Here is a 15,940-nt window from a genome sequence, read left to right on the forward strand (position 1 = left end):
AAGCCATCTTTCTTCCAGCAGCCCTGGACTGTGTGGCCACAAGGACCAGAACAGTTCCTCCAGGTCCAGAGAGCAGCCTGCATTGTACTGAAGGCCCTGCATTCCAGCCCTAACTCTTCTTCCCAAAGGAAAAGCAAGCAGCTGAAACCCATCTGCCCACGGACCAAGGAACCATCTAGTTATTGTTTGCCTAGTGTTAGTACTGTATTGAATGAGAGCCACAGACAACTATGACAAAATCCTAACTCAAATGTTTTCTATCAGCTCTTATAAGAAAAAAAAATGAGAAAGACTAATTCTCCCTTCATTTTGAACAAGTGTTTAAACCCATCAGTGTACTAGGGCATGTACACATTCTCCTGTACCACTGATATAAACATATTTACAAACCAATATGACTCTTCAATTAAGGACTGGAGTATTGAGCTCTAAATCGGTATCAAAGAAAAATTAATAACTTCACTACTGTTTAAAGAAATAAACTCCACTGGCATGGATGATAGTAGTGTAATACCTATACACACAGCTGGTATCCATTTGGCTATTCCCAGAGGCTGGAAGGTCAGCTCTGCAAAGATACCTGGATATAGCCAGAAAGCATAGCCAAGCTGATAAAGCTTTCTAGGTGAAAAGATAGCGGAGGTCTCATTTCTTCTCTAATTCCCCTATAGCCACCTCCTAGAGATGAACAGCACCAAGGGGTTCCCAGACCTCAGCCTGCACATGATCTTTTTCACCTTTTAGTTGATGCCTCTAGTAGAATGACCCACTGAGTTCTGTAGCATCATTACACAAAGTAGCCATATCACTATCTCTAGGAGAATTTTTCATATTATTGCTATTATTTCCGGCATGTTTGCACAGTTCATCGCTCAGAGGAGAAGGTCTTTCTCAGGTTGCCCAGAGAAGTAGTGGATACCCTGTCCCTGGAGGTATTCAAGGTCAGGTTGGATGAGGCTTAGAATCATAGAATCATAGAATAACCAGGTTGGAAGAGACTCACCAGATCATCGAGTCCAACCATTCCTATCAAACACTAAACCATGTCCCTTAGCTTTGAGCAACCTGACCTAGTTGAGGGTGTCCCTGCCCACAACACGGGGGGTTGGAACTGAATGACCTTTAAGGTCCCTTCCAACCCAAACTATTCTATAATTCTATGGCTATATGAAAACTTGGGCTACATGGATAGTATAGAAAGTATTCAAAGGGTTAGACAGCTGTCCTCCTACTCATTTCAACAAGGAAATGAGTGATACCAGGAGGAAATCAGACTCTTTCACTATGAAAATTCCTACCAGGTCCATAAAGAAGTTTTCCTAAAGGGATAAGGCTTCACCAAATTGAGCTGATGTCATGAAATGAACACAGAGGATCCAGAAGCATAAGAGCATTCTGCATCCAAAGTCACTTGATGCAGAGCAAAGGTGGAGACTTAAAGAGGATACTCAAAGTAGACCCCTACATTCCAACTACGCATCAATAAAACCAAGAGCCTTCCTAGCCAAGGCAAGTACCTAAATATGCACTGCCACACAGACCTACACAATTCTTTCTAATGTCCCACTCCTGATATGTTGCAGCCCTGGGAATTGCCCTGCCTCTGGACTTCCAATCCTACTTAGAGCTCCAGAACACCAATTCAAGAAATCTGTGTTCGTGGATTTTGGTGTTTTCCTGAGAAACCAACACTTTAAGTTGTTTTCCAGCTTAACTATAAACTATAATCTGAAATAAGTGCTCCTATCTTTCTGGGAACATTTCCAAGGATAAAGCAGAGTATAAAAGTACTTGCAAAGTTTGCACATGAGTGCATGGGGCTTCAAGGCTACACTGTAAGTAGCTCAGGCATTTTTCCTTTTACCTCATTAGGTATGTGGCTTCCCAAGACACAGCAGTATAAATGGAAATGGCAGCTCACATTGGCAGCCTCAATAGGACAAAAATCACTCTGGATTTAAGCTATGCTTTAATAGATTTCAGAGCCCCACAATCTCTGGCAGAGCAGGCAAACATAGAGCCAACTCACACACATCTCGCATAAGCAGCGGTCATAGGTACATGTTATAGAGAAGACAGATACAGCACCTTTTTCATCCTGAGAAAGCTCAGCACCAGAAAAGCTAAGTGCACTTGCTAATCCAGTCACTTCTTTTCCTACTGTTCTAGATGCCTGGAATTTGGATCCTTGCACTATTTCTGCTCAGTGCAGCAGAAGGTAAGCATATGGGGTTAATAGTTATGTAGATTTTCTATGCTGCTATATTTTGTGAGATATTATTCTATATATTGCCCAGAAAAGTCACGGCTGCCCCATCCCTGGGAGTGTTCAAGGCCAAGTCAGATGAGGCTTTGAGCAACCTGATCCAGGAGAAGGTGTCCCAGCCCATGGCAGGGGTGGTCAAACTGGATGAGCTTTAAGGTCCGTTCCAACGCAAATCGTGGTGCCTTAAAACTTAGAGACTGAGGTTACTTAGTTCACTTTCCTGTACAAGAACGGGGAGACAATTCTGCAATTGTTGTCTTTCCTCTTCTGCACTCTGGAAATCCCACCCTAGGAAATTCTGGTGTTTTCTATCTCAGAGCAAAGGTATTGCTATACCAAACCTCGGGATTTATTTGTTGTATTCTTCCTTAATGATGGAAATGGAGAAAGGAGATGGGGGAAGGGAGCAGAGGCAGTCTAATGAGAGTATAGCTTTATATTCCACAGGAGCCACTGCTTTGTATAAGACTTCTTGTATACAGTGTAATCAGGTGTTCAGCACAGTCTCAAGTTATTGCTGGATTTTTGCAAGATCTTGGCTTGGTATAAGGAGAAACTCATCAGCTGTCTTTGCCTTAGGCAAAGCGCAGATGGGAAAAGATACCCAAGGTGTGGTACTGGATGTCCATGGTGGAACTTCACTGAATGGGCGTTAAGAGGACTAGGTGACCCATAAAGGTCTCTTCAAACCCCAAACATTCTACGATTCTATGAATACTTTGCTCATGTGCAATAGGGTGGCTACTTTCCTTGGGGCAAGCCAGAGCCTTTCAAGATACAAGAAATGGAAATTGCTGATCTTTGCTTTCTGTAAGCCACAGAATTTTCAAGAAACCAAGAGATCTCCAGAGGAGAGATGCTGTGAGATATGACTAGCCTGCTCCACATCTTTGCTTATTCCCGTGTTACTGATGTGATCTGTATGCTACAGGTAAAGAAGTTTGCTATGACAGGATTGGATGTTTCTCAGATGATATACCATGGTCTGGGACTGTGGAAAGACCAGTGCATAAGCTACCCTGGAGTCCAGAAGACACAGACATTCACTTCCTCCTGTACACAAGACAAAATCCTAATAGCTTTCAAGTAAGACCTATTGCAGTTTAAACATTAGTAGATCACATAGAAAAAGAGTAAATAAACACAGGGTCCAGCTATGTTCCTGGAAAGCGTTAGAAATGGCCAAATCTCCACTTTGTTAGAAATAATGTTAGTTTAGTGGGGAAGCCATATGAGTAGCGGCTAAAGTCACTTGGTTGGTTCAGCCTGGAGAAGAGGAGGCTGAGGGGAGACCTCATCATGGTCTACAGCTTCCTCACAAGGGGAGGAGCAGATGCTGCTCTCTTCTCTCTGGTGAGCAATCATGGGACCCGAGGGAATGGCAGAAATATATGCCAGAGAAGGGTTAGGCTGGATATTAGGAAAAAGTTCTTCACCTAGAGGGTGGTGGAGCACTGGAACAGCTCCCCAGGAAAGCAGTCATGGCACCAAGCCTGACAGTGTTCCAGAAGCGTTTGGCCAATGCCTTCAGACACACATTGTGAATGTTGGGGTTGTCCATGCAGAGACAGGAGTTGGACTCAATGATCCTTGTGGGTCCCTTCCAACTCAGGACATTCTATGATTCTATAAAACCTCTTCCAGCTGCTTGGCAGGGTCCCTGAGGCAGAATTCTCATCCTCCTCCAGCCCTCCCCCATGTTTCCCATATAGCTATTGAAAAAGTACTCAGAAATTCAGCATTTTTAAAAACATCAGCTAATATTTTTCCCACAAATAAGATGAAAACACACTAAAAGTTATGGCTTCCCCAAGATATGCATCAAAGCTTGCTTTGAATGGAGATACAGACCTTAAGCCACAGTCATGGAAACACTTGCAAATAAGTTTAACATTGCATAGCTTTTAAACACCTGTACAGATGAACGTAGTTCAAGCCTTTGGAATTCCGATGAATTCCTTACAGAAAGAATATTTAACTGCTTATTAATTTAATATCTACAACAGGAGATCTCTGCAGTTGATGCCGTAACAATTGACTACTCAAACTTTAATGCAAGTAGGATAACCAGGTTTATCATACACGGATTTATAGATAATGGAGAAGAAAACTGGCTGTCAGACATGTGCAAGGTAGGTACCAGAGGGGAATCTTGTCCCTGTGAAGTCCCCTAGTTTGCTTTTATAAGCACCTTCCTATGAATTATCCATTCTCTCTCTTTCTAACTTATTTCTCTTGTGGCAATGGTAGCGATAAGAGGTGGGGGTGGGGAAAGCCAGTGGTTTTGAATTTGTTAGCAACTTAAATATGTAAACCTTGATGAAAAGCATCAAGTAAAACATATCAAAGTCTTCTTTTTAGTGAAGTGAGTGACAACAGGATTGGGCTCCATAAATGCCCTTTTTCATTGTAAAAGATACTTTTTCTTGGAGCAAGATATCTCCTAGGAACAAAGGTGATTCCAGAAATAGCTGTGGACTCATAATTATTGCATCATATTTCTTCAGACAAGAAACAGGTTTCTAGATGTAGGAAGCCCATCACAAAGGCATGGGCTGCCCCCTGGTTGGGGGAGGCTGCAGCCAAGAGCTGACCCTTAACAGAAACAAGAAAGCTGCAAAAATGTACAGCCAGAAGGGACCTCAAGGGGATCATTTTGAACAAAGCTTTCAATCCAGGACTCGCTGTGAACAGCAAATGACATAAAGCACTCTGCTTTATTGATTTTTGTGCTCATTCCCCAAGTTATTTCTTAATCCTGTCCCCACACAAAGTTGCAATTCCAGCTTGTGGTCCTCTCAAATCCTCCAAACATGCTTTCTATTGCAGCTGCACCTGATGAAAGCTATTAGTCACACAGCACAAAGAGCAAAATAGCTTTCCAATGGACTAGTCACATAACCACAATTTTGTTTAAATTCTTTATGCCTGTCTTACTTAAAAGAACACTATGAAAACAATGTGAAAGTCCACTAAAATCAAGTTATTTCATATTTATCGCATCCTTGTTACCCACTTCCCTTTGATACTACATCAAAAGGAAATTAATTTTATTTAACAATTTTTTATTTAAAAAATATCTATGTTGATTATCACTTGAGGAATGATTGTTGGATTTGTTACTTAATAATTTTTTCAAAACAGATTAATATTTTTATAATTCCTAGATTCCTATTTTCCACTCATAAAATAGAGATTTTTTTCCTAGAGCCTCACAATCAAGTAGATAGCTCATATTTTCATTTGGTTTGTTCCTTAAAACTTTTTGATCAATTTTCATGAGGATGTAGAGGCATAAGATAAATCTTTAAATTCTTCTGCTATTACGGTGGCCCATATTTTATCACAATGCACTGATCTATTTTTTTAAAAAAACGGTCTCGGTGAATCTTTTAATTAAAGAGTGGAGTAACTAGGACTGTGAATACATCAGCCTTCCTATGTGTATCTGTTCTTTACTTTCCTTCCCATTAAGTAATTATCCTATCTGCACATTTATTTTTACTATTTCTAACATAGCCACAGACAAATCTATTGCCTTTTGTTGTCCTTTGAGAGTTATAACTTGGTTTGGATACTTTATAATGCCCAACATAAAGCAAAGAAGAATAAATATACCACAGCTGCTAAAGCAAAATATATTTAGCCAAACAATCCAGCTCATAGAAGAAAAGCAAAGCTGCAGATTCTGTGGCAGATAAGATACTATCTGCCCATATCTTCCCAAAGAAAGAATAAAACTGCCTTTATTCCCAAACAAAGCCATAAATCTGAAATGAATACTCAGTGACAGCAAGAATTCATGCAACCTCTTACAAAAACACAATCTCTTTTTTACAAATCTGTATCAGAAAACACTCTTGATTTTTGTCATGAAAAATATAACTTGTAATTGAATTACAGAAGTACTTTTAAATTGCTTAAGTGAATTATTGCATAAGTAGAGCTCTTATTTAGAGTTACATACTTCTAATTTTTAATTTCAATCAAACCTTGCATGATTATTTACAAGTTTTCCTTTTGAAAAAATAGTGCTATGAGTGCTTGAAATGACAGCGTGGCAATTAACACAGCATAGGCCCCTAGTTCTGTACTACATGAGCATTAATACACCTGTGAGAAGGTATGACCACATATATGCACCCTAAGGTTTTGGTTCTTAAAACGTTCTCATAAAAATTCCTGGGATATTTATGAGCTGAGTAAGCAGGACAAGACAAAATGGCCTTAAGTTGTGCCAGAGTAGGCTTACATTGTATATTAGGAAAAAAATCTTTACTGAAAGAGTGGTGAAGCATTGGAAGAGGCTGCCCAGGGAAGTGGAGTTGCCATCCCTGGAGAGGTTCAAAAAACATGTAGACATGGCACTTTGGGACATGGTTTAATCAGGCATGGTGAGGTTGGGCTGGAGGTTGGGCTGGGTGATCTTAGAGGTCTTTTCCAACCTCAATGATTCTATGATTCTAAGCAACACGAATTATTTCCAGATTGTATTTACTGTGGCCCTTTGGCTTTTACTTTTGTTTTACAAAACAGAGGATGCTTACAGTGGAAGACGTGAACTGTATCTGTGTCAACTGGAAAAGAGGTGCGAGATGTCAGTACACCCAGGCATCAAACAATGTCCGTGTTGTGGGAGCTGAATTAGCTTATTTTGTAAAAGTTCTTAAGGTAAGAATCTTCTGGTTATAAATCCATAGATCTAAAGCTGGTTTGAAATAAATAAGATTCAAGAACTTTGAAGAATGTGGAAGTAACAAGCAGAAAACACTGTCTTCTACTTAGTGATTATTTTAGAAGTTTTACTGAAAACAGACCTTTTTTTTTTCCCTGAAGTTAGAGAACTATGTCAAAACAGCACCGATAGCTAACTTGGGAACATGAAGTGCTACAAGACATGGCACAGCCAAACAGTTATTCCGTAGATGTTAATGGATGCAAAATGTTGTGTAGTTTTAAATACTCGGACAGAACAGACCCAACAAAATGCCTTTTCACAGAGACCAAATCTAGCAAAGGGCTACCTGGCATCCTCAAGAGCCAGCTCACAGACAGCAGTGGCTGGAGGACAACTACGCTCTGGGGACAAACAGGACCCAGCCTAAGGGGAAAGGAGTTGTTCACAGCACCTAAATCCATGGAAGATACTTCTAGCCTTCTTCATGTGGGAAGTGATGCTTGGTTTGAAGCCTTCTTTTAATCAAGACGCATTTCCCTGTAAGAGAGCTATGCATCACTTAAGCGGATAGTACACTGGGGCTAGGAGTGATCTGAGCCGTGTCTCACACTACATCTGCATTGCAGCCAATGATGTAGCATTGAAAAAGGCTGCAGGCAACTCTGCTCTCACATCTTCCTCCAGTTGCACGTGGTGCCCGACCTGCCAGGTGTACCTAGGAGTTTCTTTCTGGCTGAATCTTGCAAGCCAGAGAAGCATCCTGTGAATCTTAATGGGTCTAGGATGTAAAAAGGATACAGAGCCTCTCAGGATCCTATTGCTAGAGCTGTCTAGGGTTTTAACAGCCTCCAAATGAGGACAGCATCTGAATAAGGAGTTCTGAAAAATCTATGTATTAGACATCAGAACCTAAACTAGCAAACAGATGCTGAAATCCTATAGGAGTTCTCGAGTCTGTAGTCAAATTCAAAGTAGTTTTTTAGCCCCTTTTTACACTTCCTGTTGCTGATGAAAACACATAAAGTAATTTCTCATATTGCTGTTTTCTCAGGAAAAATATGAATATTCCCCAGCCAATGTTCACATTATTGGCCACAGCCTTGGGGCACATGCGGCAGGTGAGGCTGGCAGGAGGACACCAGGGATCGGAAGAATAACTGGTAAGTCAGTGACTTAAATCAAATCTCATGCTAAAGAAACCCGTGCTTCACAAAACATTGCTGTTCATTTCTTCTTACCATTGTATCTGACTGCGGGCTGTAGTTTAGTCAAAGGTAATTTGGATAATAAAACCTTCCCCTCTTCGCACAGTACACTGAGGAATGGTGCCCTGGTAAGTGTGGGAAAACAATCAACGTGATGATTATTTTGCTTGCATATGTTTATACAGGAAAGGAAAGGCCTTATAGAGCTAACAGAACCAGAAGGGCCCTTGCAATACATCACACCATTCTGAGTATTTGAAAATTTCCAGTAGTTTCCAACTGCCCCATCCCCGGAGGTGATCAAGGCAGGGTTGGATGGGGCTTTGAGCAACCTGACCTAGTGGAGGTGTTCCTGCCCGCAGCAGGGGTATTGGAACTGGATGATCTTTAAGATTCCTTCCAACCCAAACCGTTCTATGACTCTATGATCCTCCCAGAAAACAAAACTGAGGTATTATCAGCTAAACTTGTGATCAGACCAATTCTTTCTCAAAACACAGGTGACTCACCATGCAGTCCGCAGTTTTTAGCATGTTTTTTAACATGTTCAGCACTTTCAGAGTTTAAAGCCATGGGCTTGGTCTCCTTACTCATCATGCAGGTGGTGCCAAGGGCAGTGTGTATTAAGCAGAGTGACCTTTCATACACAAAGGACAGTTCTGGATATTATTAACCCAGCCCTTTTCAATTGTTAGTTTTCCTCAGGGATTTCAGGCTCCACGAACCTTGGACTAGTAGTCTACAAAATTCAGTCTAAAAGCAAAACCAATTTTGCTGCCCAGGGACAACAGGAGATGCCAGTATAAGGCAGTATAAACTGTGCAATTTGCAGGACTTTGCAATTTCCTGGAATTGCTGTGGTAATTTGGGAAACAAATGAATTCTGTTTTGTGCTAGGACCAAAAGCAAAGACTGTAATTTCAAAACTAGATGTATTTCCAAAATCTGACTGGAGGCAGAAGAAGACAGGCTGGTTTGGGCACCTCCAAACACATGGGGTGCTATCAGCATCAATTCCTCCTTGAGTACTCACTCTCAAACAAGCTACTTCAGAAACTGTGCAGATAGATCAGTTACATGGGATGCAGAGACAGCAACCTCAATTTGAACAACATTATTAAAGAGAAGTTCAGTTGTTTTTTATAATAAAAATTATGTCCAAGTGCTGGGATTCATTATTGAAGTAAATCAGTAAAATTTAATAACCTTCACACAAGTAACCCTTTCTCCTTCCAGGGAGAAAAGCCGCTTAATAAGAAAGAGCATATATCATCATTTTGTAGTGCCTGTACTACTTAGATACCAAAAACTATGGGCAACTATATAAGTCATAGTCATTGTATGCAGTCACAGTATTATATAAAACAATACACCTATATCTCTTTACATAACACCAGCCTTTTTATTTCAGGACTGGACCCTGCTCAACCCTATTTTCAAGGCACTCCAATTGAAGTCAGACTGGATAAGTCTGATGCAGAGTTTGTAGATGTTATTCACACAGATTCAGCTCCCACAATCCCCTACTTAGGTGAGTATTCAACTCTAATGTGTTAATACCAAATTATTGATGCCCCGTGACGCTTCCTGCTCATCCATCAAGACTCACTTGTGCTGGGAGGTGCATAGACACAGAACAAACACGTCAACTGGTCACTAACAGCTCATAATCATAAAATGCCAAATGCATACAAACTTCAAGCCAATTGCTAGACATATCAGGCAATATTAATTTAAAACATGCTTACCTCTGCTTTAAATGCTTTAGGTTTTGGGATGAGGCCAGCTATAGGGCACCTTGACTTTTATCCTAATGGAGGGGAGCAAATGCCAGGGTGTGAGAAGAATGCTGTTTCACAGATTGTGGATCTTGATGGCATCTGGGAAGGTAAGTATGTTGATTGCATTACAATTTCCCCTCACAATTAACTTCTCTAAATTCAGGTGGTTTGCATTAGCTTTTGGAGTGTCCCCTGTGGAGTGCAGTGAAACTGTTAATCTGCTCAAACCACACCATTTTCCACAGCTTACTCAAAAATAAACAAGGCAAAGGGTTTACTTCTGGACAAATATGCTTCCTGTCGAGCATCTGATAGCAGAAACAAAAGTTACAGAAACTGAGCCAAAGATTTGGAAGGGTCTGTAACAACAGGCTTTGTTTCTGTTGCCCAGCAGCCGGGCTGGGTGGAGCAGGGGATGATGCCTGCCGCTACTTCTGTGAGGGTATCTTCAGCTGCAGCTCTGCTGAGATAGAGCAATTATTTTTATTTTGAATTACCTATTACAATCTGGGTTGGATTAATGCAATGTCATTGTGTCTGGTTTTAGCCAGCTAAAAAAATATTGGCATGTAGCTGCTCCAATACACCATTCTTTGTGGGTTTATGTGGTTCTAATAAGAGCTCTATTACAACTTTTCTACGTGTCTTTATAAAGTTAAGTTGCACACAATCTCTAAAAAAACAAACTAAGATTTCTGCAATAGAGATTTTTCAGTATATTATCCAAGCCCTTTCTTACATTACTGGAAATACCTTAAACTCTAGCAATCATGAAGTTATTTGTCATAACCAGCCTTTTTCTCCGGGTTTTATTCATTGCAGCTGGAGGCATTACTTTTATATATACAGCGTAAACTTGTTATCGATACTGGGGAATTAAAGCACAAAGAAAAACGTGTCCTGTATATGATCTTCTTTTTAACTCGAAGTCAGGCAAACAAAGGAAATGTAAAGGAAAACAATATATTCATTAATTTAATTTTAAGTATCTCCCTTTCTGAAAACTCTCCAAACGATAATAATTTTGTTTTGAAGTCCTCAGCTGGAGAAAATCAGCGTTTCCCTAGGAAGTTCACTGTTAAATACTTTTGCACTGGGTTTTCTTTTGTTATGGTAATGCAACCGTTGCCTACAAAAGACCTGCTTTATGAAGCTCTCCTTTCCATTGTGAAACTCGGTTAGATTGCTTGAATAAGTGTTTGTGAGGGGAGGAGAGAGCAGGGGCTGAACTGAGCTGCACAGTCAGTCTCCACAAAGCATTCCAAGTTTGCATTTTATACCTGTTGAGTCAGTCAAACTCAGAACATCAATTCACCTCTAAAGCAAGCTTCAAACCTTATGTTTGACACTCCAAGAATTAGGGGGGGTTGGCTTTCCAGGTGGAATGATGTATCCCAATGATGTGGCAAGGGCTGTGCCAATATCTTTCCTCTGATGTGAACATACGGAAGAACTAACCTGGGAGCATCTTTTCACAGGCACTCGGGACTTTGTGGCTTGCAATCATTTACGGAGTTACAAGTATTACTCTGACAGCATCATTTATCCTGATGGATTTCTAGGCTATCCTTGTGCTGCATACAATGTTTTTGAAACTGTAAGTATTTCACAGAGCCTGAGGATGGACTGTATAAAAATAGTGGCTCTTATCTATACATCATAAGTCCAATTTATGATAGCTTGCACCTAACAAGTACATCTGTAAGGAAAGCTAAGTGTCAAACGTCCTGAAGTGTTATAGCTTGGGCAGCCAGCATGGGTCAAAGTGGGAAAAGGCAATGAAAAAACAGGGACATCCCTGGTTCTGTGCTGATGCGACAGCACTGAGGTTGTACTGGACCTGAGGTAGCTTCCCCAGGCCTGCTCTGCTGCATCAAACTGGGGAAGAGGTGAGGAGGAGAGCCTGCCCACATCATCGAATGTATTTGTCCAACAGCAATGAGTGGAATCCCATACTGCAGCAAATGAGCTTTCAAACATAGCTTAAATGTCTTCTTTTCCAAACAACAAGTAAAATTAAAATGTGGTGGCCTGATGGGGTAAGTCTGTGGTCAAAGTACTTGGGTGATTTCAGATGGCTTCAGGGATGAAGCCAATGGTTGATGGACTAGGTCACAAAGCCTTTTCCCATCCCAAACAGGGAACTACAGCCTAAGAGTAACAAGGAAGTAGTGGGCTCATCATATCCTACAGGCAGCACAGACCGAGTTATAAACTTACATAATGCTTATACTGATCTTTATACATTCTGAGCACGTGATGGAGATCACACTTCTCAGATGGCTTTGAGAAAAGGAGACTGCCTGCTTCTGTCACCTAGTAGAAAGCTGCTTTCATGACAAGAATGAGCTTTGTTTTCAAGACAGAGCCTTCCTTGACCCAACCTGAAGGTATGAGGTTAGGTATAAGATACTATTCTTGCTCATCAGTTGCTGGGAAGGACACCTCCTCCTCCCTGCTCCAGTTCAAGACTGTTCAAAGATGTCACTGATGTGGCTGGATTGAGTTAAAATGCACAAGGATAAAAACAATGCCCTGAAAAGTCAGAGCCTTTGAGAAAGTTGCCTACCTTGTATGATCTATCTCAAGTCACAGAAAGGATTACTTGAAATTTGTTGAAGCTGTGATACAGGGCCAGTTAGGTGTTTGTCAAAACTAAGATCTATGACTAATTTAAATTTTCTTGCCTGGATGGATAATTTTATTAATGGATATATTTGTTCTCATTAGGAAACCTGTTTCCCGTGCCCAAAAGAAGGATGCCCAAATATGGGCCACTATGCAGATAAATTCAAAGGGAAATTTAAAAATAGTTTTGTGAAACTTTACCTGAATACTGGAGAGGCCAAGGATTTTGCTCGTGAGTTTTGATTGCTTCCATAACTATCCACTCCTTTTAAACATTTTTTTTTATTTTCCTGTTTTTCATTAATTTTCACAGGTGAACAGATCTCATAGCAATGCAATGGCTTTCCATGCCTTTCCCTCTTCTGCTCCAACACCAGTACACTGTTTTGGGCCCCCTGCTAAAGGAAAGATGTTGACAAAGTGTAGAGTCCAAGGGAGGTCATGAGAGGTTTGGTGGGCTGCTCTACAATGTGCATGGAGAAAGGAGGATGGGCGATGTACAGAATCATAGAATGTCCACAGTGGGGAAAGGATCCACAAGGATCATTAATTCCAGCTCCTGTCCCTGCATAGGATAACTTTCTTTTTCTTTCAAATACACTGTACACACCAAAAAACCCACTTGACATTATGGAGACTGTTTCTCCCTGAGTGCAATCTAACTTACTGTATTCTTCTGTGCAGTTTGGAGGTACAAAGTAAGCGTGACGCTCTCTGGAAACAAAAAAGTTAAAGGATATGTAAATATTGCCCTCTATGGGAGTGATGGGAACACAAGGCAGCACCAGATTTTTGAGTAAGTTCAAACTTCAACAGAAAAGAAACCTCAGTTTAAGAGTGCTTAATTAATATTTTCAATATAATATTAACATTTTCAATTAGTGTTTCTGTTTAAATTGGTCTTACTTATAGATCACATTCTACCCCCGATGTAAACCCTGTGACAATTCACTCACTCTGGATTTGATGGCTTAAGTTTAGAATGCAGGACTTTAAAATGTTAGAATTTGGTGTCGCTTGCTTGCTGTATGACCAAGGTCTTGCTCTCTACAAGGTCTCTACTCTACAGTAGCAGTGTTCTGATCTCTTTGTCTTTCATAGGCTTTAAAATGTTGCTGCTAAAGCTATCTCACGTTTTACTACTACTACTGCTATATTGATGTGATGTGAAATAAGTAGCCAGATAATAAACTACATTTATCCAAAAGCACATTTAACTTGGCCACAGTGCTGCAAGCCTGGGAACCTCTACTGCAAAATCAAGCTGAGCAGCTGGTGGATAATCCTTTTGGTCATCCCAAACAAATCCAGCATCTGTATCATATAAATTAATTAACATTAAAGGAAAATGTCATCTACGTTCAGAAAAACCCTGCCTGCAGAAGCAATAGGGAGCAAGCACTGATTTCTCCAAGGGGTTTTTCCTGCAACAGGGTCTTCACAGTGAAGTGTGACTGCAGCACATCAGGCCTTTGTTGCTTCTGACAAGCACTGATTTGGGATGAATAGCGTTGGAAAACTGGCAATAACGTTGTTTGTTACCATTTTATAAGCTAAATATTGTCTATCCGCTAAATTTCTCCTCACTTCCTACAACAACCAATTAGTTGATATGACTGGTAAGTAATACTAAACGCCAGCGTGCCTCACAATCGTAAAATGTCCTTTCTTACAGGGGAACCCTCCAACCAGACAATACTTACACAAAGTTCATTGATGCCGAAGTTAATATTGGAACAGTTACTAAGGTTAAATTTCTTTGGAACAACAACTGGATAAATCCAACTCTTCCTAAATTAGGAGCTGCAAATATCACAGTGCAATCCGGAGAAAGTGGAAAAGAGTGAGTATATCCATTGTTAAAATCTTGAAAGTTGCTTAGGAGGGTAGGTGACAAAATTATATGTGGTATAAAAGCAATTCGCAAGAAAAGCTGTTTAAAGCGTTCAAAGGCTCTCAAGAAAACCTTTTATTTCCTTCCTTTCAAGATACTTTTGATCCATAGTTCATTTCACTCCTACTTCAACCCTTTGCCTTAAATAACTTCAAAGGGAATCTTAACCTCTTTCCAGGCTTCAGAAGAACAAATGTCCTGTATAACCCTTTGCGTAAGAAAGATTAGCACTGGCTTGGGTTGTCAGCATCATTCTTGCCAAGCTCCTATTGTCCACAAGAACTGGTTACCTGTGCCTGAGCTCACACAGGACGTCTGATTTGATGTCAGCTGACATCAGTCTTTGATTGATATTGGTGGTCCCTGAGATCTTGATTGACAAAAGAGGACAGTGATAATAAACCTGTCCTTCCAATGAGCAAGACTAATACTTGGAAGCAGCGCTTAAAAGGCTACCCAGGAAAAGAGGATAAAACTGATTTCTAATGTAGAATATGGCTTGGATATTCAGATTATAGAAGTATGATTTACTGATCCATTTTTACTCATTTTCCTGGACTATTTAAAACAAACTCCTTTGTTTTCTTATCGGTTATTTTATCCACCCGATGGCTGGATATCTGAAGAGGAGGTACAGTATATGTTTTAGATCCATATGCAAATTCATAGTTAAAATGCCACCATTTAAAAGACAATATGGGAGATGGACACAGCTTCACACAAAGCAAAATTACCACAGTCCAGCAGCAGTACCTTTAAGCAAAGGTCCTAAGTGCAGTTGTATCACCTGTTCACCAAAGCACATCGCTGATGAAGCATATTCCTGTAGCCAGGTGCTCACTCTTCTATTGAATCACAGCCTTTGCACACGTAGCTGTGAGCATCTACACAGGGGTGGAAAAAAAGGAACTGTAAGGCAGGCAGTGAACCAGGATGAATACAGTCCATCAATGCTTTCCACCACAGTAATATTTCAGACTTAGGAGCTCAAAATATTCTGCGTTCAATTGTGTCAAATGACAAATCAGGTTGAAATATTGAAACCTAATAAAACCAGTTCAATAACCACTTGTATGATCTCAGCAAATGTTGACAACTCAAAGTGCTTATATTGTTTCTCTTCAGGTTCCATTTCTGTGGCTCTGAGACGGTGAGGGAGGATGTTCTGCAGACTCTTACTGCTTGCTAACAGCGTGTATGGATGCCTAAAACCTTGCTGCCAATAAAAGCTACACATGCATAAAGCCCTGGCATCTGCAGTCATTACAGTTACAATAGTCGAAATGTGTGCTGGGGTTTTTGCTGGTTTGGGTGGAACAGGTTAATTCTGTGGATAGCTCTCTACAGACAGAATTTTTGAAGTAGCTTTAGGAGTGAGTGAGCCAAAGCCTGTTGAAAAATTCCCCTGATGTCAGCCTGTTTCAAAGTAATTTCAGACAAGAAAAGGAAAGGGGGCACGTAACAGAATTTGGAGAGTGGTTCCTGGGC

At 40.5% G+C, this 15,940-nt stretch overlaps 1 protein-coding gene and 1 long non-coding RNA gene across 2 annotated transcripts in view; one reads left to right on the plus strand and one right to left on the minus strand.

Annotated features, from left to right (window-relative positions):
• LOC138724073 (uncharacterized) overlaps positions 1–10,013 on the minus strand; it is a 99,008-nt gene extending 88,995 nt beyond the window's left edge. The window contains exon 1 of the long non-coding RNA XR_011337968.1: positions 9,898–10,013. This is a non-coding gene — a long non-coding RNA (uncharacterized lncRNA). The remainder of the gene's footprint in view (positions 1–9,897) is intronic.
• Positions 2,021–15,658, plus strand: LOC138724056 (pancreatic triacylglycerol lipase-like). Its single transcript, XM_069863771.1, has 12 exons — positions 2,021–2,218; positions 3,198–3,352; positions 4,273–4,398; positions 6,803–6,937; positions 7,996–8,104; positions 9,561–9,680; positions 9,918–10,037; positions 11,409–11,527; positions 12,661–12,790; positions 13,243–13,354; positions 14,234–14,401; positions 15,578–15,658. Exons 1-12 carry the CDS (start codon positions 2,170–2,172, stop codon positions 15,639–15,641), a joined length of 1,407 nt encoding a protein of 468 aa, XP_069719872.1. The 5' UTR covers positions 2,021–2,169; the 3' UTR covers positions 15,642–15,658.
• Positions 15,659–15,940: the final 282 nt, after the last annotated feature.

Source organism: Phaenicophaeus curvirostris, chromosome 9, assembly GCF_032191515.1.
Source record: "Phaenicophaeus curvirostris isolate KB17595 chromosome 9, BPBGC_Pcur_1.0, whole genome shotgun sequence".
NCBI lineage: Eukaryota > Metazoa > Chordata > Aves > Cuculiformes > Cuculidae > Phaenicophaeus > Phaenicophaeus curvirostris.